Consider the following 26,229-nt stretch of genomic DNA (forward strand, 5'->3'; position numbering starts at 1 on the left):
TCTGTAGTGTGGTGGACTGAAAACGCAGTTCCTTCTTGTTTAATAAACAAGAAACGAAGTGAATAGAAAAGTCTCAGAAGACAATAGGGAATAAAAAATTCCGCGGCGATGGGGGCTCGTACCACAGACTAGGGAGAGGGGTGGGGCTCGTACTCACGACCTTTCTGGCACGACAACCCCGCCTGATCGTGAGAGGGTAACACCACAGATTATACAGGACTCTAGTCTGTGGGTAGTACTACAATCGAAGTCCTCCCATAGTGGGCAGGGAGGTACTTACTGTGTCTTCTATCCCCCTATATCTGTTTTCCAACTACATTTCTATCTTTGTCTTAGAATGAGATTACTTGGTTTTGTCCTGGCACTGGCTGGGAGGGAAACAGTCAAATGTATAGTTTTGGGAGATGATATTTTTTTCCCTTGTAAATCATCTCTCTGTTATGCACTGTTTTATGTTTTCTTTGTATTATATATGATTTGTTAAACATTTGAGTGTGTTGCTCTTAGTGGGGACCTCTGCTTGTGTCTGGATGGACTTTTAGGTGATCTCAAACTATGTACTTTGATGGTATGCTCTTGGAATTTACATCTATTTCCTATTTGAACCAATTTCCCTTTGTCTTGCCATTTCTTGGGTGCTCTAATTGTAATTCTAGAACTTTTTACTAACCCATTTTCTTCCTTTTTACTGGCGCTGATATGACCTTAATGTGTTGCAAGCGCCGTAAAACCCTTAAAAACAAAACAAAACAAAACAAAACAAACCACCCAAAATATAAAGGGTTTCAGTGGTGAGTGGGGGTGGGGGTTGGCATTGGCCTCTTGAGCTTTCTGTCCTTGTTCTGGAATGAGATCCATTTTGTCTCTCATTAAAGTCCTTCAGAGTCATTAGGTCCATGGAGCAGGAGTTTATCATAGTTTCTGTAGCGTGAAACGGACAATGGTAATTATTTTGCTACCCTTTCGATAGGACGCTGGTCTATCGCAAAGCACTTACCGCCACATAATCTACCAGATATTGCTAACTAATCACTGCTCTCACTGCTTGAAGTTGTTTTATTTTTTATTTTATTATTTATTTATTTTTTGGCTTTGTTTTGTTTTTCGTTCATTATTTATTTGATTTTTTTCCCGAAAGAGAAAGAGCCAAAGTTGTCTATGAAAGTCCTTTCTCTAATGAAAGTGATGGAATAGTATGCATTTTGAAAGCGCACACTCACTCTCACACAGACACACACACACACACACACACACACACTCTCACACATACACACACACACTCACACACACACACACACACATTTTAAATATTTATTCGGAATTTCAGTCTTGGTGAAAGCCCCGAGCCATAACTTGAGAGACTAGACACACATAAAGGTTTGCTGGTGGATGTATATCTGTTTTAGGTTTGAAATTGTCCCTGAACCTCTCTCTCTCTCTCTCTCTCTCTCTCTCTCTCTCTCTCTCTCTCTCTCTCTCTCTCTCTCTCTCTCTCTCTCCACCCAACAAAGGAGCTCAATGCCTTGAAGTATTGTAGTAACCTAGAACATGAGTGGCAACACTACGATGTAGACCACTTTGTTGGATTCAGACACTAAAGAGTTCGTTCTTATTTTTGTTGTCGACAAAATGAAGACAAAAACTTTGTGACTCATTGAAGTTAAATTCAAAACTGATTTATGATTTGTGAAAATGAGATTTTCATACGGAGACAGTTTAAAGTCACTTTTAGTTTCACTAGACAAGTGTCTGTATGTTAGAATTGAAAATAAATTGTTCTTGGTTGTCTGCGAGAAGTGGGTTTAACCGAGTGGGCTGGGCTCGATCACGATCAATCACCATTCCAAGTTCCAAGATTCCAAAGTTAGGTTTAGAAGCTCAGAGTAGAGCTAACGTCAACTACTGCTAGGGCGTGAACAGCCATATTCAAAGTAAGTCCTCCAAGCTTGAACAATCCAAAATGAATTTCATCAAAATAATCAAGAATTATCGTTAAGAGAGCGATTATTTGAGCCCAAATTCAAATAGTAATAGTATAGTCTCAGTTTTAGTTTTATCTAGTTTTATATCTGAATCTAAAATCACTCTTCTCTTGACTCTGAACTCTGAATCTGAATCTTCCTAGAATTTAAATTTATGTCCACTTTCACTCTCATGAATATTACTTAATTTACTACTTACTTACTATTTGGGAAATCCATAGGTGTTAAATATGAATATGATGATGATAAAATAAAAAACCCCAACAAAATTGGAACAAAGGAATAATTGCTTAAAACATGATTTCTATGGATACACTGATGACTGATGGTAATCAAAATGGCAAAATTGAACAAAAAATAAAATTAACTAATTAATTAATTAATCGATAATAACAATAATAATAATAATAATAATAATAATAATAATAATAATAATAATAATACGCTGTGATTATCCCCAGACACCTGTCTGGGGATAATAAAAATTTGTTATCCCCAGACACCTGTCTGGGGATAACGAATTTTCATTATCCCCAGACGCATATTTGAAACTCCGCTCTTTTAAACAATTATCCACATTCCAGAATATGGAATGTTTCCAGATGCACATAGAAATAAGGAAAGTTAATAAAATATTTATAAAAACATAAAATTAACCAACATTAAAATCAGTTGTTACTACATATACACAATATGCGTCGACTTCGAAGTGGGTGTCATGGCCGAATGGTTTAGTCGTCTGCCCTGGAAGTTTGACCATAATCGACGTTGTGGGTTCGAATCCTGGTAACGTCACTTTTTTTTTTTTTGAATTCCGTCTTCTTTTTACAGAACGTTGAAAGGGATAAATGTCCCATCCATCCTCCCCCCACCTCTTTTTTTTATTAAACTCTCTCTCTCTCTCTCTCTCTCTCTCTCTCTCTCTCTCTCTCTCTCTCTCTCTCTTCTCTCTTGTTTTTTTCTAGTTTCTAGCAAATATATTCGTCCCCACTCCGATCTCAAATAGTGTCTAAAAAGAATAAATAATTAAAAAGCAAACAAACAGAAATATTCAGAGAGCGACCAAATGGTCAGATAGAGGAGAAAAAAAAAACAATAATTGTTTTAAAAATAAAAACAATTTAAGAAATTCATGCTCAGAAACGGAACATTTACATAAAGGTTTAGCAAACAAAAAACTCTAAGGTTTAGGTCAAAATATAAAAAAAAAAAAAAGAAAAAGAGAGATTTCCCTCGGAGCAGGGAATAGTGTTAACAATAATAATAATAATAATAATAATAATAATAATAATAATAATAATAATAATAATAATAATAAAATAATAAAAATAATAATAATAGTAATAGTATGATAATAAGAGTATTAATAATAAAAATAATACTATTATTGATAATAATATAATAATGATTATGATGGTAATAGTAATAATAATAACAAATATTACAATATTATTATTATTATTATTATTATTATTATTATTATTATTATTATTATTTATTATTATTATGTTATTATTATTATTATTATTATTATTATTATTATCATTGACCAAAACAAAAAAAAAACAATAATAGATCTAGAGCAAATTAAATAATGAAATAATATTAACGGAGAAATAAAAAATTCAACTGATTAAAAAAAACTCTTGCTCGGAACTCGGAACAAAAGTGAAAACAATGAAAATCAATTGGGAAGAAAGAAATAAAAGTAAAAAAAAAAAATGAGTGGGGGGGGGGGGGGGGGGGTGGGGGGGGTTCGCGACTGGGTCGAATCTGTGCAGCTAAAAGGAGTAAAATGAAAGGTGGCCTTACCCACTGAGCTGCCTATCCTCACCGCTATCGGAATATTTTAAATTCATATATGAGCTAAACATATTTCCACCATTTTTGCTTCCTTGTTTTGGTAGTTATTTTCATCTCTGATTCGAATAAAAATATGTTGTTGGATCTAGTTTTGTGGACGTGTGATACTAAATTGTATTGTCTTGTGCGAAGCAGACAGGAAAATAACAGGTGTGGGTTTTGGGCTTTGGGGCGAACAACACCATGGCCTAGGAATTCGTCCGCGACATAAAAATTATTCCCGGTGTCGTCCCAAAATTGTGGCCAGAATGAGCAAATTATAGAAACAAGAGATGATCAATAAAGTTAACAGGTAGGTTGGTAATGAGATTTAAATGGTTGGTGGACTATGAACAGATTTGATGATTAACAACTTTCTTCCTGGTTGAAAATAAAAAGTCGAATTGCCAGTTTGACGTTTTCAGATCAAAGTAACAAAAGAAATTTCATTGATCCATTTGCTTAAAAAATTTTTTTAAAAAAGAGCTGGATTTGACATTTGATCACTATTTACTTTCATCTTGTGTTAAATATCACTTGATATATTAACTGTTTTGGGACACAACCACTAGTATTTTTTCCAGAATATTTTGTATTTTTCACGCCTAGTTTGGCATTTTGCATAAAATCTTTCTGCCCACTTGCTACATGCGTCTGGGGATAGTATCCTCAGACAGGTGTCTGGGGATAACAAAAATTGGTTATCCCCAGACACCTGTCTGGGGATAACGAATTTTTATTATCCCCAGACAGGCGTCTGGGAATAATGACAGCCATAATAATAATAATAATAATAATAATAATAATAATAATAATAATAATAATAATAATGATGATATAAAAAAAAGTAGAATTAAGAATGAAGAATGAAATAAATAAATTAAAAAAAATAGCAGTATTCCACGTCTAAGTCTAACAGCTTTAAGAGCTCCCTGCCCTATGGTGATTTAATCATATTTTTCTAAAGGAATGCCACTTTGATTTATGTTTCGTTTTAGATGTTGGTTGTGTGTAAAGTGTAATCAATGTTAGTTTTAAATATTAACAAAGCCATTCAGATCTTTTACTCTTTATAACTTTGGTGACTTTATTTTTGCCATGACTGAAAAAGTGGACTGACTGGTCTGAAAAAGTTGAAATTTTTTGTGTGATACTAATAATATTGTCTTAGTTTTAGTAAAGATACAAATTGTGCGATATCTAGTATTATGTTGGATATCGTGCAATTTGCGGAACACCTAGTCTCTTATGTAGGTCTTATTAAAGATTTATAAATCTTTATGAAACATGACTACCAATATCAATAATTCCCTTTTATTTTTTTTGGTTTGGTAAAGGGGTTGGCAGGGGGGGGGGGGGGGGGGGGGGGGGATTTGTGTGAAAGCGCTGAACTGGCAATCATGGAGATTATCTTCATAGCCCTTTCTAATTGCAGGGGTCTCTCTATACTATGTATAGCTCAGTTGATAGAGCATTCACTTCACACGCAAAGGAATTGAGATCGATTCTGGGTGGTCAAGTTATCTTTTCTCGCCCACTTGTCCACTCAACAGTGATTAGGTAGCTGGTCTGTTTGATCTAGTGGAAAGTACTTTGTGATAATCTATCCAAAGGGTATCAATTGATTGCTATTATTGTCTGTTTCCTGCTACAGAAAATGGGGTAAACTCCAGCCACATTAAATGATAACTCCATTCTAATTGGACCACTAAATACGACTACTCGAAAGAAAGAAAAAATTGTCAGCTTTTTATTTATTTTCCACATATCATTCAGGTGAAAACTGTGACTACAGCTGAGATAAAGACTAAGAAGAGATCAAGATGCCTAAAACCAAAATGAGCATGACGAAAGTCTCTAAATCCAAGATGAAAAGTATTCCAGTCAAAGTGATCACGATGGATGCTGAATTGGATTTCCAAATTGATGTGAGTTGAATTTGACAATACGATGCATTTCAAATGTGTTTTAGCGATCTTTACATTTATTTTTATTTCATTTAGTATTATATTATATATATTGCTTTATAAAATGATGTACATTATGTAACATTTATTTACTCATTCTTGTAATTCACGTTTGTAAAACGGATGAATGAAGTTTATTTATTTTATTTTTATATTTTATTTATCTTTTAATTATCTTGGTTTTATTTATCCTGGAGTAATTAAGTCTTAAATTTGAATACACTTTTGTATTTATTGATTGATTTATTGATTGATTGATTGATTTATTTATTTATTTATCTATCTCTGTATTTATTTTTTTTTGTTTTTGTTTTTTTTTGTTTATTTGTTTATGTATTTATTCATTTATTTATTTTAGATTTTAATCAGGAGTTTAATCAAATATTCATATCATCTGTAGCATAGATTTATTTGTGTTCAATTTAATAAATGTAAGGATCAGTGGGTGGTGCAGGGGGAAGCCCTCATTTTTTAAATCAGAAAATTTTGGAATTGAAACCCGCTGGAGCAGAGCTGCCTACTTGAAATTTCAAAAATTCGTCGTCTCCAAGGGGAAAAAGAAACGGTCACTTTAAATAGCTTTAAAAATAAATAATTTTCCTTTGGCATGATCCAAAAATGCTCCAAGGCCTAAATATATGTTTTAAGCAACTAAACTTTCCTTTCAACAAGATTTATTGAGTGAATGAAAAAGAAAAAGAAAAAAAAGAAGTGAATGTTGTTCTGTAGCTGGCGCCAAAAAATTCGTATTTCTACAAATTTTTCATGGTATAATAGGCAGGTCTGCCTGGAGACACCTTGTTTATTTTTAAAATATATTTTGATTCCAAGTATTTAAGGGCCATGTCCTAAAAAGTCCTATTGCAGACAGACTTCAAAATAAAAAAAAAGGCACAACAATTTGAAATTATGTAATTTATGTTCAATGAAAACTTTTGAAAGCGTATACTATAATTTCTTTTTCAATGTTTATTTGCGCAACTTTTCTTTTCAAGGCAAAGACAACTGGAAAACAACTTTTTGACTTAATCAGTCGTACCCTTGGACTTCGGGAGACATGGTATTTTGGCTTGCAATATGTGGACTCAAAGGATTATGTCGCTTGGCTGAAGTTTGACAAAAAGGTAAATAAAAGAAAAAGTTTCCTTTTCCTTGTTGAATCTTAGTTTAGTAGCAAACCCCATTGATTTACTACGAAGAGGTAACGTTCAGAGCATGCTAAGTTGCATCTTCATTATTCGATCACCCACCGCTGCGCTGTGTGGCCTTGAGCAAGTCACCTCGCCCTAGCTCAATTTGCGGTGCTGCACTGCGGCTGACGCCTGGGTTATTCCAGTCCTCCCCTGGAATAGACCCTAGAGACAAATTTCCCCTATAGGATGAATAAAGGGAATTTTATTTATTTTATTTATGCATGTCGAAAGTGTTTTGTTTTTGGTGTTTTTTTCTTGGTTCTAATTTTAAGTCTGCTCTATTTTTTTAATTTGGAGGGGGGGGGGGGGGTTGGGATCAGTATTCTGAAAAGGAAAATGTTAATTATACAAAGTAAGTTTGGAAAAGAATCAGAGTTATTCTTTTGAAAACTGGAGATCTTTTCTTAACATATAATATGTTTAAAGAACACAAGAAGGAATATTCCAGTTTGCACTTTAGCTGGGTAGACTTCTAGTTCTAGTCTATGTTTTTCTATTAGGGCTGTGAATTGATTTGTTTAAAATTGTATTAGATTTTTTTATGATTCATTTTATTTTATTTTAGGTTCTGGATCAAGGCATATCCAAAGACTCCAATATCCAGTTAACTTTTCTAGCCAAGTTTTATCCAGAGGATGTGTCAGAGGAACTGGTCCAAGAAATCACTCAGCATTTATTCTTCTTGCAGGTAAAACTGTCAGTTTTTTTATTACTCAGCATTTATTCTTCTTGCAGGTAAAAAAACTGTCAGTTCTTTTAACACTCAGCATTTATTCTTCTTGCAGGTAAAACTGTCAGTTCTTTATCACTCAGCATTTATTCTTCTTGCAGATAAAACTGTCAGTTCTTTTTTTAGTATTATTTCATAAACAAAACATTAAATTAGACTATCGTTTTATACAATTTCCATTTAAACAAAATTACTGCTATAATTACTCTTTTTAGGTTATAAAAATTCCAACTCGCCATTTGAAACATAACAACTATAAAACAAAGAAACTCAGCATTTAATTTTGAAATTCCCCACTCAAGAACAAACCATCATCTTTACTCTTTCTTCCCTTCCATCATCCTTCTGTGGAACTCCCTACCAACCACTTGTAAACATGCCCTTTTGACTGATGACTTCAAAAAATCACTCCCCGCCTCCCTTTTAAAACCCCTGTTACTGAAAAGATGGCCATACAATCTTCAGCCTGAAATTTTGGCCTTAATGGAAGAAAAAGAAGAAGAGGGATATTAATATATATATTTAATTTTACAGGTCAAACAGTCTATATTAAATATGGACGTTTATTGTCCACCTGAAACGTCCGTTCTGTTGGCAGCCTTTGCCGTACAGGCAGCATATGGAGACTATGATCAGTTCACTTACCAACCTGGCTGTCTTGCCTCTGACGACCTTTTACCTCAGCGAGTCTTGGATCAGTACCAGGTAATCTTACTGTTTTCATTTTTCTCTTTTAAAGCATCAACTTTTGGGATTTTTTATTTTGATTCTAAATGAATTTTGAAAATTTGGTTTTAAAATATGTTTTCATTATTTTACTCCGGATAAACTTAAATAGTAAATTCAATGAAGTAGAGAAACATCCTCATTATCTTAAATGGTATCAGCAATTTTAAATAAATAAATTTTGATTCTTTATACTAAAATTGAAACATATATAATTTAAGGAGTTAATATAAGAATCTGTAATATATCTTCTTTTTTTTTGTTTTTTGGGCTTGGACTTTTTGAATCTTTGTCTTTTTTCATAATAATGGTGAATATATAAGATGGCTATCAAACAGTTTCTGAATATGTTTTAGATATTCTGTACATTTCAAAACTATTTTCATTTCATTTCTAGTTATCTACTGAACCAGTTTATCAACTTTAATATAGAAATATTACATAATTTTAAGTTCTTACTATCACATGAAGCTATCTCCTTACCTTATCTCCCGTACCTTTTGAACTTTTAAAACTCTTTGTCTCCTTAGCTTGGATTTGTATCATCGTTATTGAGACATGTTGTATGAATGTCTTTATTCAAATTAGATGACACCCGCTATGTGGGAAGAGAAGATCAAGGTTTGGTATGCTGAGAGACAAGGCATGACAAGGTAAGAGGTCGCATTTCACTGCATTTTGTTCGATTTACCTCCCCTGTCTAATTTCCCACTGGGTCACATCTTATTTTTTTTTTTTTCTACTTTTTTTTTTTTGTTTATATGAGACCAAAATGTTGTTTTTGTAATATTCGCCACAAAAATACTCCAGTATTAATTTACTTTAAAAAACTAAGGAAGTAATTTGTTTTCAATTGTTTTTCTCAGTTCAACAATGAAAAATAAACCAAAAACTAACAATCAAGCAGAAATAGTATCTCAAAAGTAAAAAAATAGTGTGATAAAAATTGATACAAGTATTTTCCCATGTTTTTTACACTTTAAAAAGCCATAACTACTATGATTTTAATTCCAGTCGACCAGTTTTTATTTATTTATTTTATTTTAAACTATTCAACAAAGGGAAACTGATGAAAATGTTTTTTTCCCCCCTGTTTTTCAAAATAACAGAGTATTGGAATATTTTAGTTATGAATGCTTTGAAAACGACCTTTTTGCCTCATCCTCATATTTATTTTTGACAGTGTACAGCTAATTAAACCTTTATTACATTAATTTTCCCAGAATTCAAAGTTCAAAGTCTTTTATTGGAGATAATACATCACCCTGGTTTTTACAAAAGTTGATGATGGTTGGACTATTTAGTGAGATTCTGCTTTGAAAAGTTGATTATTAAAAGTTATGGAGAAGAGTTATGACTCACCGGTTCAATCCGGCGTTAGGTGGGTCGGGAGAAAGGAAGGTGGTCAGTGGGGGGGGGGGGGGGTTCCTTAATAACTCAGTTGGTAGAGCCCTCTCTGTACAAACAAATGGATGGAAATCGATTATGGGTGAAGTCAAGGTTTGTTTTTTTTCTGAACCCCTGTCCACCCAGCAGTGGTTGTGTTGCTGGGTCTGTTTTGTTTGATCTGGCAGATAGTACTTTGCGATAGACTAGCATCCTATCCAAAGGATAGTAAGCAATTGCTAATGTTATTTCACGCTATTGAAATCGTCTCATCCTTCATGTTAAGTTTTGCTGTTGGGTAGGGATGCCTTGTAAAGTGAATATTACGCTATGTCACTGATCAAATTTAATTGGAATAATGTTTACACTGTCTTTTTTGCCTTTCTTCCTTTGCTGATCAGTGACGAGGCTGAGATTGAATACCTGAAGATTGCTCAAGATTTAGAAATGTATGGAGTTAACTATTTCCAAATCAAGGTAAGTTTATAAAACAAATACTGAGACAGATATTTCTGCCATCGCATGCTAACATAACATAACATTCCCTTTATTCATCCCTAAGCAGAAATTTTTCTTTAGGATTTATTCAAAGGGAAGACTGGAATAACCCAGGCGTCAGCTGCAAAGTGAGTTAAGGCTAGGTGACCTGCTCAAGGTCACACGGCACGGCGGCGGATAGTTGAGCTCGGCACCTTTTGGGTACGAAGCAAAAACCATACTGCTCAGCCTCACTATCTCAGTACGTAAGCGCCAATGTAAAGAAGAATGAGCTACCTATTTATGTTATTGGAATCCCTGTTTCACAGCGCACAATACTATCTGGGTCATGTAGTAATGTGCAATATAACAGAGAAACATAAAACAAATCTTTAAAATTTTGAACACATTTCCGACCATAGCTCAAAACTAACCCCATGATGCTTACGTCCTTTTATCATAAGGTGGCAGATTTCTTCTTCTTCTTCTTCTTCTTCTTCTTCTTCTTCTTCTTCTTCTTCTTCTTCTTCTTCTTCTTCTTCTTCCCCCCCCCCCCCTCACCCCTCATATTGTCTTCTTGTTTGAATGTCTAGTTAGTGAAGGAATGCTGTTGTCTTCCTCAGTCAGGGGCCAGTCAGTTTAGTACGTGTCAAACAATGATGGATATTTCATGTCCTCAAGCACAGTTTGTGACTGAATGAGTGACAATGATTGTAAAAATCTGGCCCTTGCATTGTTTGTGAGTAAATTACCTTTCATGACCCTGGTGTGAATGAATACCTTGCAATGGACAGTGATGAATTTAAGAGTGCTCTTACAGAAAATGGTAATTTTATGCATGCCGCCCTGGGAGAATAAATGAAAGATAATTTATTTATTTATTTTTTAAATTGGATTATCACAGAATAAGAAGCATACAGACCTTTGGCTCGGTGTTGATGCTAGAGGAGTGGGAGTCTATGACAGAGACAATCGACTCTCACCGAAAGTGGCTTTTCCTTGGAGCGAAATCAAAAATATTTCCTTTAAGGACAAAAAGGTTAGTGCTACAAAAAAAGTTGATATTGATATATATGGTATTTTGAAATTTACAACCAAAGACCAAAACAACTCCAAAAGTATAAATCACTTCAAAAATGCAATTGAGAGGGAGGTCTATAACTTAAAATATGAATTTGATGAATAAGTTTTTAATTGATATATTCTGATATTTTATAGTGGAAATGATGATCATGTCAGGGAATCTTTGACCTGAATATTTTCTTTTCATTTATTCACAGGGTATTTGTTAAAGGCTTTTGACCTAAGCAACCCTTACTATGATAGTACTAGTAAGTCTTGCGGTCCTAATGACACTTGCTGAGAATTGTGTGATTCAGTCATAGTCGATGACTATGACTCCATCCATGTTGTTAATTGTTTCCATTGGTCACGTTCCTGGGCCAGAGTTTTGAGATCTTGTTGTGACTTTAGTAGGGAGGCACTGCAATATTTCTTAGTTCTTCAGGGATTAATTCGGCCTCATCTGAATCCAGAAATTTCTGATATGTATAGAGATTCTGGTTCAGGGTAGTTACTATTGATATTGGTGGTCTCCCTACATATTTGTTGCCATGAAGGAAATATTATATATCTATATATATTATATATTATATATATATATATATATATATATATATATATATATATATATATATATATATATATATATATATATATATATATATATATATATATATATATTATATATACATATATATAAGAAATATACTATGATATGTTATGTACAATTTTCAGTGTGCTAAATTTTTTTAAAGCATAAAACTATCAAAATCTTTGTTTTCTCTTTCCAGTTTACAATTAAAAATATAGGGAAGAAAGAGCCTGACTTTGTTTTTTATGCTCCCAAGCAGAGAATAAATGAGTTGGTAAGTAGGTTTTTTGTTTGTTTTGTTTGTTTTCTTTTCAACTTGCCCACGTTTTATAATGTCAATCTCTCTCTTACCTATATGTCTTATCATTATTAGTTTGAGTGCCCGCTCCACACTTCTTCCGGATAAAACTGTATACCAACTTCTTAAAAGATAGATTATTATATATTGACAGATAGGCTTGCTTAGAATGTGAAGCAAAATTATGTTATTATTATTATTATTATTATTATTATTATTATTATTATTATTATTATTATTATTATATTATTATTATTATTATTATTATTATTATTATTATTATTATTATTATTATTATTATTATTATTATTGTTTTTGTTTTTTTTAATTTTAATTTTAATTTTTAAAAATTTATTTTATTATTTTTTTTTAATTATTTTTTATTTTATTATTTTTATTATTTTTTAAAATATAATGAAACATAAATATTGTCATCATACCTTGACGTTTCTAGAAATTTGGAGAGAAAAAATCTGCCTTAGACAAGCAATTGGGATTTTATTCTATCTGTATAAAGTTTCCCCTTTTGTAAATGATTTACCGCCCAGAATGCTTTATTTTACATCAAATATTCTAAATTATCTTATGGAGATATTTCTGTTTGGTACCGTGTTAATTTCTTATTGAAATTGTGATTTTCAATTCTTACATATGCATTGGTGCCAACATCACGCATTATTGCTATTAGTACACATTTTGCTCAGGAGTGTACGAATTATTAAATTTTTATTATTTAATAATTTTTAACAATCATACACTTTTTTAGTGTACTTAAACACTTTAATCTATTTGTTAACCTGGACGTTCATATAGGGAGTTCTATATAGTATTATCTGGATGGGTCATATCAGATTTATAAGTGGATTCTGGAAGTGGATGCCATTTATATTGTCTATCAATAGTAAGTCTATTCATTAATTTAAATTATCAGTTATATAATGTTGCTATTATGTTCTAACTGCCCATCATCAAATTTAGTGCTAATTATAGTTTTTGCAGGATTGTATGCATTTTTAAAAAATTCGCACTCATTTTGGCTCTTCATTGTATACATTGTGATGGGTCTGGTTGGCAGCTCTGCGTATGTTGTCTTCTTTCAATTATTAGCACTTTCTTTTCTTAAATGATGCTTACGAGGATAAAGAAGATGATGATGTGATGGTGATGATGACGATAATCATGTTTATAAAAGTAACAGTAATATAATATGATATAATACTCTTAATCTCTCTTTTGTTAAAGATTTTAGAGTTGTGCATGGGTAACCACGAGCTGTACATGAGACGTAGAAAGCCAGACTCCATGGAGATACAGCAGATGAAGTCTCAAGCCATGAATGAGAAAGGACGGAAAAGGGTATGAGTGTGTTAACAACTGTTTTAAATTTTAATGCACAAAAATGAATATAACAGCTTCAAAAAAGAACAAAATACCCAACATGGAATGTTTTTGGGCTCAAAACCCTGCTTCAGCCAACAACAAAAAACAATAAAGATATAAATACATTACTAAATTCCAGGTGAGCATGAAACAGTGCCAGGCAAAGCAGAGAAACAAATCTAAAAATATAAGGAAAAAATCAGCCCCCCCCCCCCCTTCTCCCCCAAACATCGAGGCAGTCTATCTAGTTTTTTTTGATGATTTTTCTTGTATTTTTCTTTCTGCTATATTTAGAACTGTTTCATACACACCTCTTCAGATTTTTATCTTACACCAGTGCCTGCTCCCTAATATTTTTGACTTTTATGTTTAGATGGATCGCATCAGGTTTGCGAGAGAGAAAAAATTGAGGGAAGATGCTGTGAAGGAAAAAGAGGAGCTGGAACTCAAGTTGTATCAGTTGAAGGAGGAAATGAGGCAAAACCAGGAGGAAGCCAGACAGACTCAGGATGCTTTGGTAAGTCAGAAGACTATTTCAACATTTTTGGAAGATAATGTAGCTCGAATTTAGGGACTCAAGTTTTATCTCCTGCAATACTGCATAAAAGCTGTGTTTTAATGCTTAGATGAATGCTATTATAACCTTATAAAGATATACACTTGTTACATCAGAATTCTCACGACATAATATCATCTCCCTTCATCTGCCATTATTGTTAAATGTCCTGATATGATTTTGATTTAGTAATTCATGTTAACAGCTATTTTTTTTCTCTGTATGCTTATGCGCGTTTTGGTGAATTTGTGTCATTGTGAGGGTATGTGTGTATGCGCGCTTGTATAAATGGGTGTGCGTACAAAAATAAATAATGATGTTTTACAATTTTGTTCGCCTAGAGATGTTTTGATAACGGGATTGGACGCTATACAAATAAATTTATTATTATGATTATTATAATTCTTAACTGTAGGAGTTTCTTGCCGTTGATCAATTTGTTGTTTCATTGAGTAATTGGGTGAGCGCTTGGATCCAGTAAGGCATTGTTCAATACTTTAAACGGCTCTTTTCGCTCAACTGTTACAACACATGGCTCATATGAAACAGAATAGGTTTAAATTTCTCTTTCCACTCAACAGCTATTAGGAAGCATGGTCTGTTAGATCTGGTGGAAAGTTGTATATGCGAAATTAGCATCCCATGATACAGGGAGCAAGCAATTTACTAGCTGTATAATGCTGCTCCACAGGCCTTATTGCATTGCCTAACTACTATGCCCAAGTAATAAATTAAAGTCATGATGTTAAAGATTGCCTTAAAGACTGAAATTTATATTTTTTGATTTTTTTTTTTTTTTAATCTCTGAAAACAGAATAGATCTGAAGAAACTGCTGAAATACTCCATGAGAAAATGTCTGTGCTAGATGAAGAGGCCCGACTGTTGACTCAAAAAGCAGCTAATGCTGAGGCAGAAGTCCAAAAAATCAAACTTACAGCTATAAAGGTTAAGTTGATTTTATGGTACTCAAGTTAGAGTTTTGGGTGAAATGGCCTTGCCTGATACTGATATATAATGATGATATTGCTTTTGCTATTTCATGATTCCCTGAAGAATGTTACTTTGTAACGAGATTATTTATCCTTTTCGTCTTTTTTTTCAAACACAATTTTTGCATTAATGATTCCTTTGCTGTATTTTATAACAATCCATATATGACAAAACATTCAGATGTAAGTTTGTTGTAAAATAAATCTCAACCACTGTATTGTCAAGACTTTTTTTTTCTCTCAATCCGTTCCTTTTTCTCCAAAACTTTTTTTTTTCGTATTATGTTTTCGGTGTAAATGAAGTTTGATTTAAAAAGACAGTTTATCGTTATTGGCTTCAAGTTCTTGAATCATACTCTCAGGACATATAAATTTTGACTCTCTCAAAGTGTTATTTAAAAAATTATTTTGGGGCTTTGCTGAGCCCCCACCGGGACTATGTCCCTGGACCCTGCTGTGAGTGTCTTTAGCGACCTCTAGATCCCAAGTCTTTTTTTTTTTTAACTTCAGCTTTGGAATCATTGGTCATTTTGTTACAAAGCTTTAAAAATTTATTGGCATTCTGCTATGATACTTCCCTGACATATGAAATTTTCATTTGCACAAATATATTGGAATAAAATTCATCATTCACAAACATTTAATCAGAATTATAGTTTTGCTTTGTGTTTGTATTAATCTTTTTCAGACAGAGGAGGAGAGGTTGTTAATGGAGCAAAGAGCGAGAGATGCTGAGGTTATTGCTGCTGCTTTCTTGCAGGACTCTGAAAAAAGGTATCAATTTGCAAGATGTACTTAATTTGCAGAAGGAAAAATAGAGAGAGAGTATGAGAAATATAAATAAAAATTAGACCTGGAAGAGTTATATCGTTTCCAACTATTAAAGGGAGCATAATACTCTTGACAAAATCTCATTTATGTTTGAATTTACATCTATAAGACTGTGATGTCTTTCTGAACATGCATTTCTCAATAGCTCGTCTAAGCTGGTTTCCCCCCGCCCCCCAAAAGATTTCATCATTAATGAATTGAATAGCACGTTTTTTTTTTTTTGTGAAGCAGTTTTAAAAAAAAATACACCATGTTATATTTCTAAAATTTCCAATTCATAACACAAATTTTTATTTGTCAAAATTATGTTTGACCCTCTGTAACTGTGCCAATTCCACATATTAGACAAATAGAAAAATACCTTTTTTTCACAAATGAGAGCAGAAAGAATTTTTTTTTTCCTTTTTCAATTTTATATATTTAAGATTTATTTTTGTCCAATTACTACCATAATCTCAACATTTTTCAGTGTTAAGTGTAACATTTTATTAAAAGCCAGCCCAAATTGTGATTCCGATTAATCCTATTTCTCATTCCAACTTTTCTAATCGTAAAGAGCCATCGAGGCAGAACAGTTGAGGGAGGAGCTGATGAAGGCAAAGATTTCAGAGAAAGCTGCCAAAGGAAAGCTGATGGAGTTAACCCAGGGATTGGTACCCCATGCTGATTACACCTCGGTAAGATGTTAAAGTGTCTCTTTGATTATTTCTCTCATCGGATTGAAAGGGAATACAATTCATGAGTTACTTTATAATACATTGTCGATGCAGAATTTTTTCCCTTAGTTTGATTTAATTTTTTTATAAATAATGTTTTATCCATCAAAGTGATACTAGGCTGTTAGAAGCTGTGGACTGTAAATAGTAATAAATAAAAATTAATATAACAGCTTCAAAAAAGAACAAAATACCACGGAACGATTCAGGCTCAAAACCCTTCTTCAGCCAACAAAAAACAATAAATGCATTACTAAATTCCAGATAGACGACAGATATATTTCGTAGGTCTTCTCTGTTGGAAAATATTTTTGTTTTTTTTTTAATCGTGGGCATTTTGTAATAAATAATATAAAACCATGAATAAAACAGTCTTTTACCCCTGCAAAATCAAGCTACGTGTGAGGCTTAAATTTTGGCGTGTATCATTGATGATTTAAAGTAAATTTTTTCATTTTTCATCCTTCATCTTATGCAGACGTTGACACCGTTTACTGTGCTGAGTTCTGACATATCCACCACCCTGCAAACGATGGGCACTGGAGGGTCACCATTCTTAGATGGTGATGCCTATCATGGCAATATTGATCAGCTGTCTTTAGAGTTAGAAAAACAAGAGTAAGTCGTATTAAAGTAAATTCCTTTTATTTCAGCAGCAAAAGAGGAGTGAAAAATGCAGACTAAAAAATCGTAAAGCAGTTCGAATATATTCTTTTTGTTTTATTTATTAAAATCTTTTGGGGGTCATTTTTATCCAATTAAGACAAAAGATTTTTCAACCAGATATTCAAGAACTAATATTTGGGAAAAAAAACAATGTTTAGTTTTCCTGTTTTGGGAAGATTGTTTTGAGGGTCTATAAAGAAAAAAAAACACCCATCATTTCATGTGGAAAAAGTGCGAAATTTAGTCTTAAACGTCTATTTATAAAAATCAATTCTTTAAAAAGCATGCAACAGCTTTTTCTTCATAAAGCTGCTTTTCAGGAAAAAAAGGTCAAAACAGAAAGACAATAAAAAAAGGTCTTATGAATGAATTTAAACAAGAAAACAGAAAAGTTCTGGGGGAAGACTTTTAAAAGGTAATTTTTGGGTAAAGTGCTTAACTCTCTCGAGTTCATATGCATGGAAAATCGAACAAATTTGTTCGATTTTCAATGAGGGTGAACTCGAGAGAGTTAAGGCCACAAAACCAGAAAAGTTGTTATATTATTATATTATTTAAAATAATTTTTTCTCTTTGTTCCTTTCCGTCAATCTCATGACCAGACGAGAATACCATGTCAAACAAAAGGCCTTACAGAATCAGCTTAGAGACCTCAAGTCAGAGATCGAGGTATTGAAAGTGGAAGATGCGGCTAACAACATGGACAGGTTGCATAATGAAAACATTCAGCGAGGCGATTCCAAATATTCCACGTTGAGGAAGGTATTCCTAGTCAATTTACTCTCAATTTCTGTTGATTTGTTTTTCAAGGTTTTCTATTTGTGTGGCTATGTTGTCTAGTGGTGTGACACTTGCCATCGGATCAGAAGGTCCAGGGTTTTGGTCCTGTTTGATTTGAGTTGTGTATAGTTGAGTCCTTTCCAAAACAAATAGTAATATCGCCTAACAGGCGTCATGTCTCATCCTACATGTTATCTGTTGCTGTTGGCTAGGGATCATTTGTAAAGCGCTTTTCATGTTTAGTGGACATTGCGCCATCTAAATTCTAAAGTTTGTTTTTAAGAACATACTTGAAAATTTACATGTAATGATATGAAGATAAAATTGTGAAAATGCAGATGTATTTTATAATCAATTTCTCTAAAAATGAAATCATATAACATTTTATTACAAGTGTCCCATGTTAATAATAATAATAATAATAATAATAATAATAATAATAATAATAATAATAATAATAATAATAATAATAATAATAATAATAAGAAGAAGAAGAAGAAGAGAAGAAGAATAAGAAGAATAAGAATAAGATAATAATAATGATAATAATAATAAATAATAATAATAATAATAATAATAATAATAATAATAATAATAATAATAATAATAATAATAATAATAAGAATAATAATAATAATAATAATAATAATAAATAAGAATATATCTATATTACCTTTCGTCGAAATCTGAAGGCCCTAAAAAAACAAGAGAAAAAGAAAAAAAACCCAGAAGATTAATTTGAAAATCATTAAATTAAATTAGCTTTTAATTGTTTGATGTATATTTTATTTTTAATAAAATCAGAATTAGACTTAACAAAATTTGATCTAGTTGCTGGAAATCAAATTCTTTTTTTTTCTTCTTACTAAAACAGATTGGTAGAATTGTGGATATTTACAAATTTGTTATACATACTTTACTTTACTTCATTTTTTGTCCTAGGTGATGTCCAATTCTGCCACATCTCGCATCGCTTTCTTTGAAGAGTTATAACTACAACTGCTGTGCTAGAAATGAAGACAATCGAATGTAAGTTAATGATTGAATGTTTTGGGTTTCTTCAGAATTTGTGTAAGTTAAAAATTGGTACTGAGGGATGAAATTCATTATAAAGCTTGCCAATTTTCCGTATATTTACGGAATTCAGTATATTTTAAATCCTCATTATATTTTTCCAATCACTGAAAAAAAAAAGTTAGTACATAAACTCTTTTTACTGGAGTTTAGCACTCATAAAGGGGTCGGTCTATTTGTTTGCATAAAAGTTCAGTAAATTTTTGCCTCTTGAGTTGGCAACCCTGCATTATACTGTGGGGTCCTGATAGCTCGTGTGGTAGAGCACTCGTTTCACACCCAAAGGGGATGGAGATCAATCCCCGGGTGGAGTTGAGATTTTTTTTCTGATCCCTCTGTCCACCCAACATTCATTGGGTAGCTGGGTCTGTTAGATATGGTGGAAAGTACTTTGCATCCTATCCAAAGGGTGGTAAGCATTTGCTATTATCCCTTTAACTCTGGCTCCATGGGTGTAATGAATCTAAAGGACTACTTTTCCTGGGTGTGGTTCCTGACCTCCCATAGTGGGTAGGGAGGCAATGACTGTGTCTTTTATCCCCCTATATCTGTTTTCCAACTTGCTTTCTGTATTTGTCTTGGAATGAGATTTGGTGTTAAAAAGGTGAAATTCCTATTTTTTGTCTCAAATTCCTATTTTCAGGTGTTCTGATTCCACTTTTGGATTGTGAAGGGTTGGCAGGTCTGCATAATCTCTTCCCCATTTTCTACCAATTCCCCTTTGTCTTCCTTTTTCCTCAAGTCCTTTTAATTGTACATCTAGAATGTTTTTACTATCCAATTTCCATCCTTTTTATTGGTGCTGAAATGACCTAAATGCGTTGTAAGTGCCGTAAAACCCTTAAAGACAAAGACAAAGATTACTTTTCATTGCATTATCTCTAACAGACTTAAAGAAGTTAAAGCTGCCCATACCCTTATGTGTTGCTTTACAACCAATTGGTTTTAACATAATAATAATAATAATAATAATAATAATAATAATAATAATAATAATAATAATAATAATAATAATAATAATAATAATAATAATAATAATATGTGGTTTTTATATAGCGCCTTACCCCATATAAAACAATCTCAAAGCGCTTGTCATTTTCTGCATATTATAACTATCATATCATTTTTTAAAATTGCAAAATTTTGACTTTGTTTTTTTCCCCATGTCATTTGCATTTCTTTTTTCTTTTTTTTTTTTCTTTTTCAGCTCCACAAAGTGTTCAATGCAATTTTGTTGCCCCATCAATCATCACATGACCTCTTCACGCCATGGACATGTCTCTCTATTACCCAAGAGGCACATAATATATATCAATGCCTGTAATCAAATGGTTTAGAAATAATCCAGATTGATATTCATTTCTCCATTTTGACATATTTCATCAGGGAGAAATAACTCGAACTTCAGCTTTTATATGGCGCAATATCTACTAAACGTGCTCAAAGAGCTTTACATTGGGGGTCCCTGCCCAGCAGCAACACTTAACATGTATAGGACGTGAAATGATGCCAGTTAGGCGATATTGCAGTTTTTTCATACAAAGACAACGCTGTTTACGACCAGGTACTCATTTTACACCTCAGTATGGTGAGAGAATGTGAGTAAAGAGCCTTTTCCAAGGACTCAACTATGCACCGAGTGAGGCTCGGACCCAGGACCTTCCGACCTGAAAGAGTGTCATACCACTAGATCACATAGCCACACAAATAAGAAGATAAAAAGGCCATGTACTCAGAAAAAATACAAACCCCATCAAACAATGTTATTAAAAGAAAGATGTACATAGCAAAAAGCTTGGGTTAGACTAAAGCAAAAAGTCTTTGGAGAAAAGCCATCCCTTCAAACAAATGTTTCTGTCTTTAAATTATTAAACCCAGAGGTGGCTGCATCATAGCTAGATCATTGCACTGGGACATGTATTCGAGTAACATGTGTTGGAAAGATCGCTGAGAGAATGGTAAATAACCGATTATACTGGTGGCTGGAGACATGTGGCCTATTAAATAAATATCAGGCAGGCTTTAGGATAGGGCAAAGAACAGAAGATCAATTGTTTAGATTAAGTCAAAAAATAATTGATGGCTTTCAAGATGGAAAACATACAGTCGCGGTTTTTGTTGATCTCCAACAAGCCTATGACAAAGTATGGAGGAAAGGGTTGTTATCAAAAATGATGGACTACGGAATTGATGGAAATCTCTACTTCTGGATTAAACAATTTCTCAGTAACAGAACAATCCAAACAAAAATTAATAACGGACTGTCAAACAGAGAAGTATTAGAGGAAGGTCTCCCACAAGGATCCTGCCTCAGCTGTACTCTCTTTCTTTTTTTTATAAATGATCTACCAGAAGTATTACAGACAGAAAAGGCCCTATATGCTGACGATTTAGTTATGTGGTATACTACGAAGCACCTACCAATAGCCTCCAATAGAATAAATGAAGATTTAGAAAGTTTAAACACCTTCTGTGATAAATGGAAATTAAAAGTTAATTGCAATAAAACAGTCTACTCTATATTTACTAAGAGTCATCCTGTTTCCAAGAAAGAAATAACACTCTCCATCCAAGGCCATCGACTCGCGACAGAAGAAAACCCCACATATTTGGGCATACAGTTAGACAGACAACTATCTCTGAACAAACACACTCAGAATGTAAAAACCAAAGCCACAAAGAGACTCCAGTTACTAAAACAACTAGCCAGTACTAATTGGGGAGCAGACAAAAACTCGCTTCGACAACTCTATTTAGGCTATGTGCGTTCCGTCATGGACTACAATTTAGCCCTCCAAAATGTAGGTAGTAAAAACACACACAAAACCTTGGACAGAGTACAAAACCAAGCCCTTCGCTTCATCTCCGGTGCCCTGAGATCGACACCCACAGCAGCATGTGAAATACATACTAATGTGGAACCACTTGGACTTCGCAGAGAATCAGCAGTGCTTGAAATGGTTGAAAGATACAAACGAAAAGAGGAAAACCATCCAAACAGAATTCTGGCAGAGAAATGGAAACCAAGAACAAGATTAAAACAAAAATCCCTGCTACACATTGCTAACAACTTGAATGAAAGACACAGACTCCCAGAAAACAGAGAAAAATCTATTTTAATCAGTCAAAAACCTCCATACGCCGAACTAAAACTTCCAAAAATAAAGACTAACCTCATAGAAGAAACAACAAGAAATAAAAACAAATCAGATATACAAACATTAGCAATGAAGACAATACAAGAATACCCAGACAACTGGATACATGTTTACACAGATGGATCTGCCCACAAAGGAACTAAAAATGCTGGATATGGGTTTGTAGTAGAATACCCAGATAAAACCTGTGATAAAATCCACAATGCTTGCGGAAGCTCCTGCTCAAACTACGAGGCAGAGGCAGTTGCAATAGAAGCCTCACTGCGACACCTCTCTTCTGTTTTCCGCTAAAACCTTCAAAACTTCAAAACACTGTCATCTTCACAGACTCCAAATCGGTTCTCCAAGCTCTTGATTTAGATAAACTCTCCTCAACGTTCAATAGTTTAAGATCTCAACTAGATGAATTCCTTACAACACACAGAGTAGACTTATCTCTCCAGTGGATACCGGGACATTCAAATATACCAGGAAATGACAATGCAGACAGACTAGCCAGACTCGGATCAACACGTTTACAACCATCAATTCCAGTTTCCTTAGACACAGCGAAACAAATAATCAAAACAAATAAGAGAGAAGAATGGATGAACAGTTGGGCAATGAGCACCACGGGTAGATGTATGTTTTCCCATATGACCACTCCTGTAAAGACTGATTGCCTAAATAAGCTCAGAAGACATCAGCAAAGCATCATCTTTCAACTAAGAACACAACACATACCGCTCAACAGACATTTAAGCAAAATTACAAAAGACACATCCCCTTCCTGCCCCCTATGTTAACACCCCAATGAAACAGTAACACACCACTTGCTTGAATGTCAACCTCTTGAAGATCTGAGATGCACATTCCTCCCACCAAATCCAAGCATCAGTAACACACTTTATAGTCACCTGGAACAACTACAAAAGACATCTAACTTCTACATCATGGCACAAGACCGAAGGGCTAGAGCTCAGGTGGTCGCTGGTTCGGATAAGTAAGTAAATAAGTAAGTAAGTTCGAGTAAGGATTCAGGCACTTACTTTCCTTTTTTCCTTGGGCAGATTATCAACTGCAACTGTGCTCACTTTGGACAACAAGGGTGATATCAGACATTTGTTTGATTTATTATCTATATTCCTTCATGGAATGCCGAGGTGAAAGATGTATTTAAACAAAAAATTATGTTGAGCTATACTTGAAATTTCCTGTAAAAAAATTATTAAAAATATATAAAATAGTTCTCATATTGTTGCTAAAATTCAAAATATTCTTGTCCGATAGAGTTTTATGAGAGCAATGTTTGTAATGACCATACAAAGTCATTCGCAGATGTGTGTATGTTGCTATTCCCTTAGATTAAACAGAAGGGTGTGTCTCGTTCATTGATAAGAGGTTATATCCTTTGCAATATTTGTAAATATGATAACGTTCACCAATGATATTATTATTATTATTATTATTATTATTATTATTATTATTATTATTATTATTATTATTATTATTATTATTATTATTATTATTATTATTATTATTATTATTATTATTATTTTTATTATTATTATTGTTATTATTATTATTATTATTGTTATTATTATTATTATTATTATTATTATTATTGTTATTATTATTGTTATTATTATTATTATTATTATTATTATTATTATTATTATTATTATTATTATTGTTATTATTATTATTGTTATTATTATTATTATTATTATTATTATTATTATTATTATTATTATGCGGGTGGTTGGATGGGAGCATCACCCTTGAATCGTATACCTATGACGTTCGCATGGGTGTACGATCCGATAGTGATGTCGTTTCTTCTTCTCTTTACTAGCCTATCCTGCTTCTTTGGTTTGTGATTGTATTTTTGACAGGGGATATTTTTTTTTTCTGTAAATCTTCTGCCTGTTTGTTCTTGGTTATTTATAATTTAGCTTATGATATCTTTAGGTTATGATTTTGATTTACATTTGTACTATTTTTGTTAGATTGCTTGTTTTTTTGTTTCAGCGGTCTCTCATATAACCTCAATTGTGTTGGAAGAGACCTAAAGCATCAAACAAACAAAAATTATTATTATTATTATTATTATTATTATTGTTATTATTATTGTTATGATTATTATTATTATTATTATTATTATTATTATTATTATTATTATTATTATTTTATCATTTTTGTTGTTGTTTTTTGTTTATTTCCTTCTTTTTGACCTTAATTTTTTATTTTCATTGTTGTTTTTTAGTTATAATAGTTAACCCACTATTCCTATTTCCGTTGTCGCTATTAATACTGCTGCTGCTGATATTACAACTGCCTGTTATCAATATACTACTACTACTACTACTACTACTACTACTACTACTACTACTACTACTACTACTACTACTACTACTACTACTACTACTACTACTACTACTACTACTACTACCACTACTTTTACTACTACTTCTACTACTTTTACTACTACCACTACACCTACTACTTCTACTACTACTACTATAACTACTACCACTGCTACTACTTCTACCACAAAAAGTATTAACTTTTATTGTTTTTACCAATATCCGTACTTGACATGTTCACACCAATGTAATATAACACCAACCAAATGTCTTTGTAGAATGAAGACATTCGGTAACGAACAATGGACCCACCCCTCCCCCCTTCATGACCAACTATTTGCAACTTTATAATTAAGAAGCGAGCAAATAATTTTTACAATTTTTTGATAACCTTGTCAATATTAGAAATTAGTTCATTATTCAATCGCATCATCCAGGGGGAGTCGCAATAATTCAGATCTATCGAGAAACACTCACTCCACAAACGCAAAGGGACTGGTTTCAGTTATGAGTCATTCAGTGTTATTCAAATTTTTTATATTTATTTTTTATTTTATTTATGTTTTCTTTGTTTGATTTGTTTTTTTTTTGTTTTTTTTTTCCTTCTGAAAATGTATACCCCTAACAACCAAAAAAACCGAAACAAAGGAACCCATTTGAATGTTTGGCAAGGATCCTATGCTTACAACTGTATAAGACCTTAGTGGCATATGACTGGATACATGAGTTGACTGTGACTGGAATTTGCTTTTATTTTTCTTTTCCTAACTATTTATTGTCCAATATGTTAGTTTTTATTAGAGGTTTGGGACCTCAAGATTGTTGCAGGAACTGATGTAATTATAACTGTCATTTTTTACCTTATTCATTTATATGACTTTGAAGCAATGCAAGTGAAGTTAGATCTAGATCAAACCGCTGTTAAAATTAAACTAAACCAGAATTTGAATCAAATCAAGAATGTTGGAGTTTAGTTAAAAATGGCATACAGTAATTTATACATAATATAACTTACATGATTTTTCTCTCTCCACTTTTTGAGGATCAAATGGCCTTCAGTTGCCAGCAGTCATTAAGCTGCCCTTTGCTGCTTCCCAGGTGAAGTTAGCTTGTCGGAGTCAGAGTTTATCAAATGGTCAACATCCCCATAGTTGGAGAGCCAACTTTATATTTTATTAAATTAAAGACTAACCTACTTTTTAATCCCGGTGTTAAATTAATGTCACTAACGAATTCCCTAGGAGAAAGCTGAAATATAGATTTATTTAGTTTATTATTATTATTGTTTTTTTTTTGTTTGTTTTTGATTTGCTGTTTATTTTAAATTTTGAACCAGTTAACTACCATACTTCTGGAATGACACATATTTAAAAGTTTGGCCATAAAACTCGTCCTTCAAATATCAATCTATTTAAATGACCCTCATTTTGGCAAAATCTTTCAAACTTGAGATTCCTTGAAGAACTCGTGAGGTCTCA

At 32.8% G+C, this 26,229-nt stretch overlaps 1 protein-coding gene across 3 annotated transcripts; it reads left to right on the forward strand.

Moving 5' to 3' along the window:
- Nucleotides 1–1,568: 1,568 nt before the first annotated feature.
- Nucleotides 1,569–22,414, forward strand: LOC144968085 (merlin-like). 3 transcript variants are annotated; one of them, XM_078906072.1, is made up of 19 exons: nucleotides 1,606–1,931; nucleotides 3,890–4,137; nucleotides 5,601–5,752; nucleotides 6,787–6,915; nucleotides 7,550–7,672; nucleotides 8,249–8,419; nucleotides 9,029–9,093; nucleotides 10,228–10,303; nucleotides 11,208–11,342; nucleotides 12,157–12,231; nucleotides 13,498–13,611; nucleotides 14,009–14,152; nucleotides 15,006–15,137; nucleotides 15,870–15,955; nucleotides 16,569–16,689; nucleotides 17,207–17,346; nucleotides 17,997–18,156; nucleotides 19,117–19,203; nucleotides 20,456–22,414. In XM_078906072.1, exons 3-18 carry the CDS (start codon nucleotides 5,648–5,650, stop codon nucleotides 19,165–19,167), a joined length of 1,827 nt encoding a protein of 608 aa, XP_078762198.1. In that variant the 5' UTR covers nucleotides 1,606–1,931; nucleotides 3,890–4,137; nucleotides 5,601–5,647; the 3' UTR covers nucleotides 19,168–19,203; nucleotides 20,456–22,414. The 3 variants fall into 3 exon arrangements, with proteins under 3 accessions (XP_078762196.1, XP_078762198.1, XP_078762197.1); XM_078906071.1 differs by having other exon boundaries at nucleotides 3,981–4,137; XM_078906070.1 differs by lacking the exon at nucleotides 3,890–4,137 and having other exon boundaries at nucleotides 1,569–1,931.
- Nucleotides 22,415–26,229: the final 3,815 nt, after the last annotated feature.

This window comes from Berghia stephanieae, chromosome 3, assembly GCF_034508935.2.
Source record: "Berghia stephanieae isolate SIO BIC M18660-M18661 chromosome 3, UCSD_Bste_1.3, whole genome shotgun sequence".
Taxonomy (NCBI): Eukaryota; Metazoa; Mollusca; class Gastropoda; order Nudibranchia; family Aeolidiidae; genus Berghia; species Berghia stephanieae.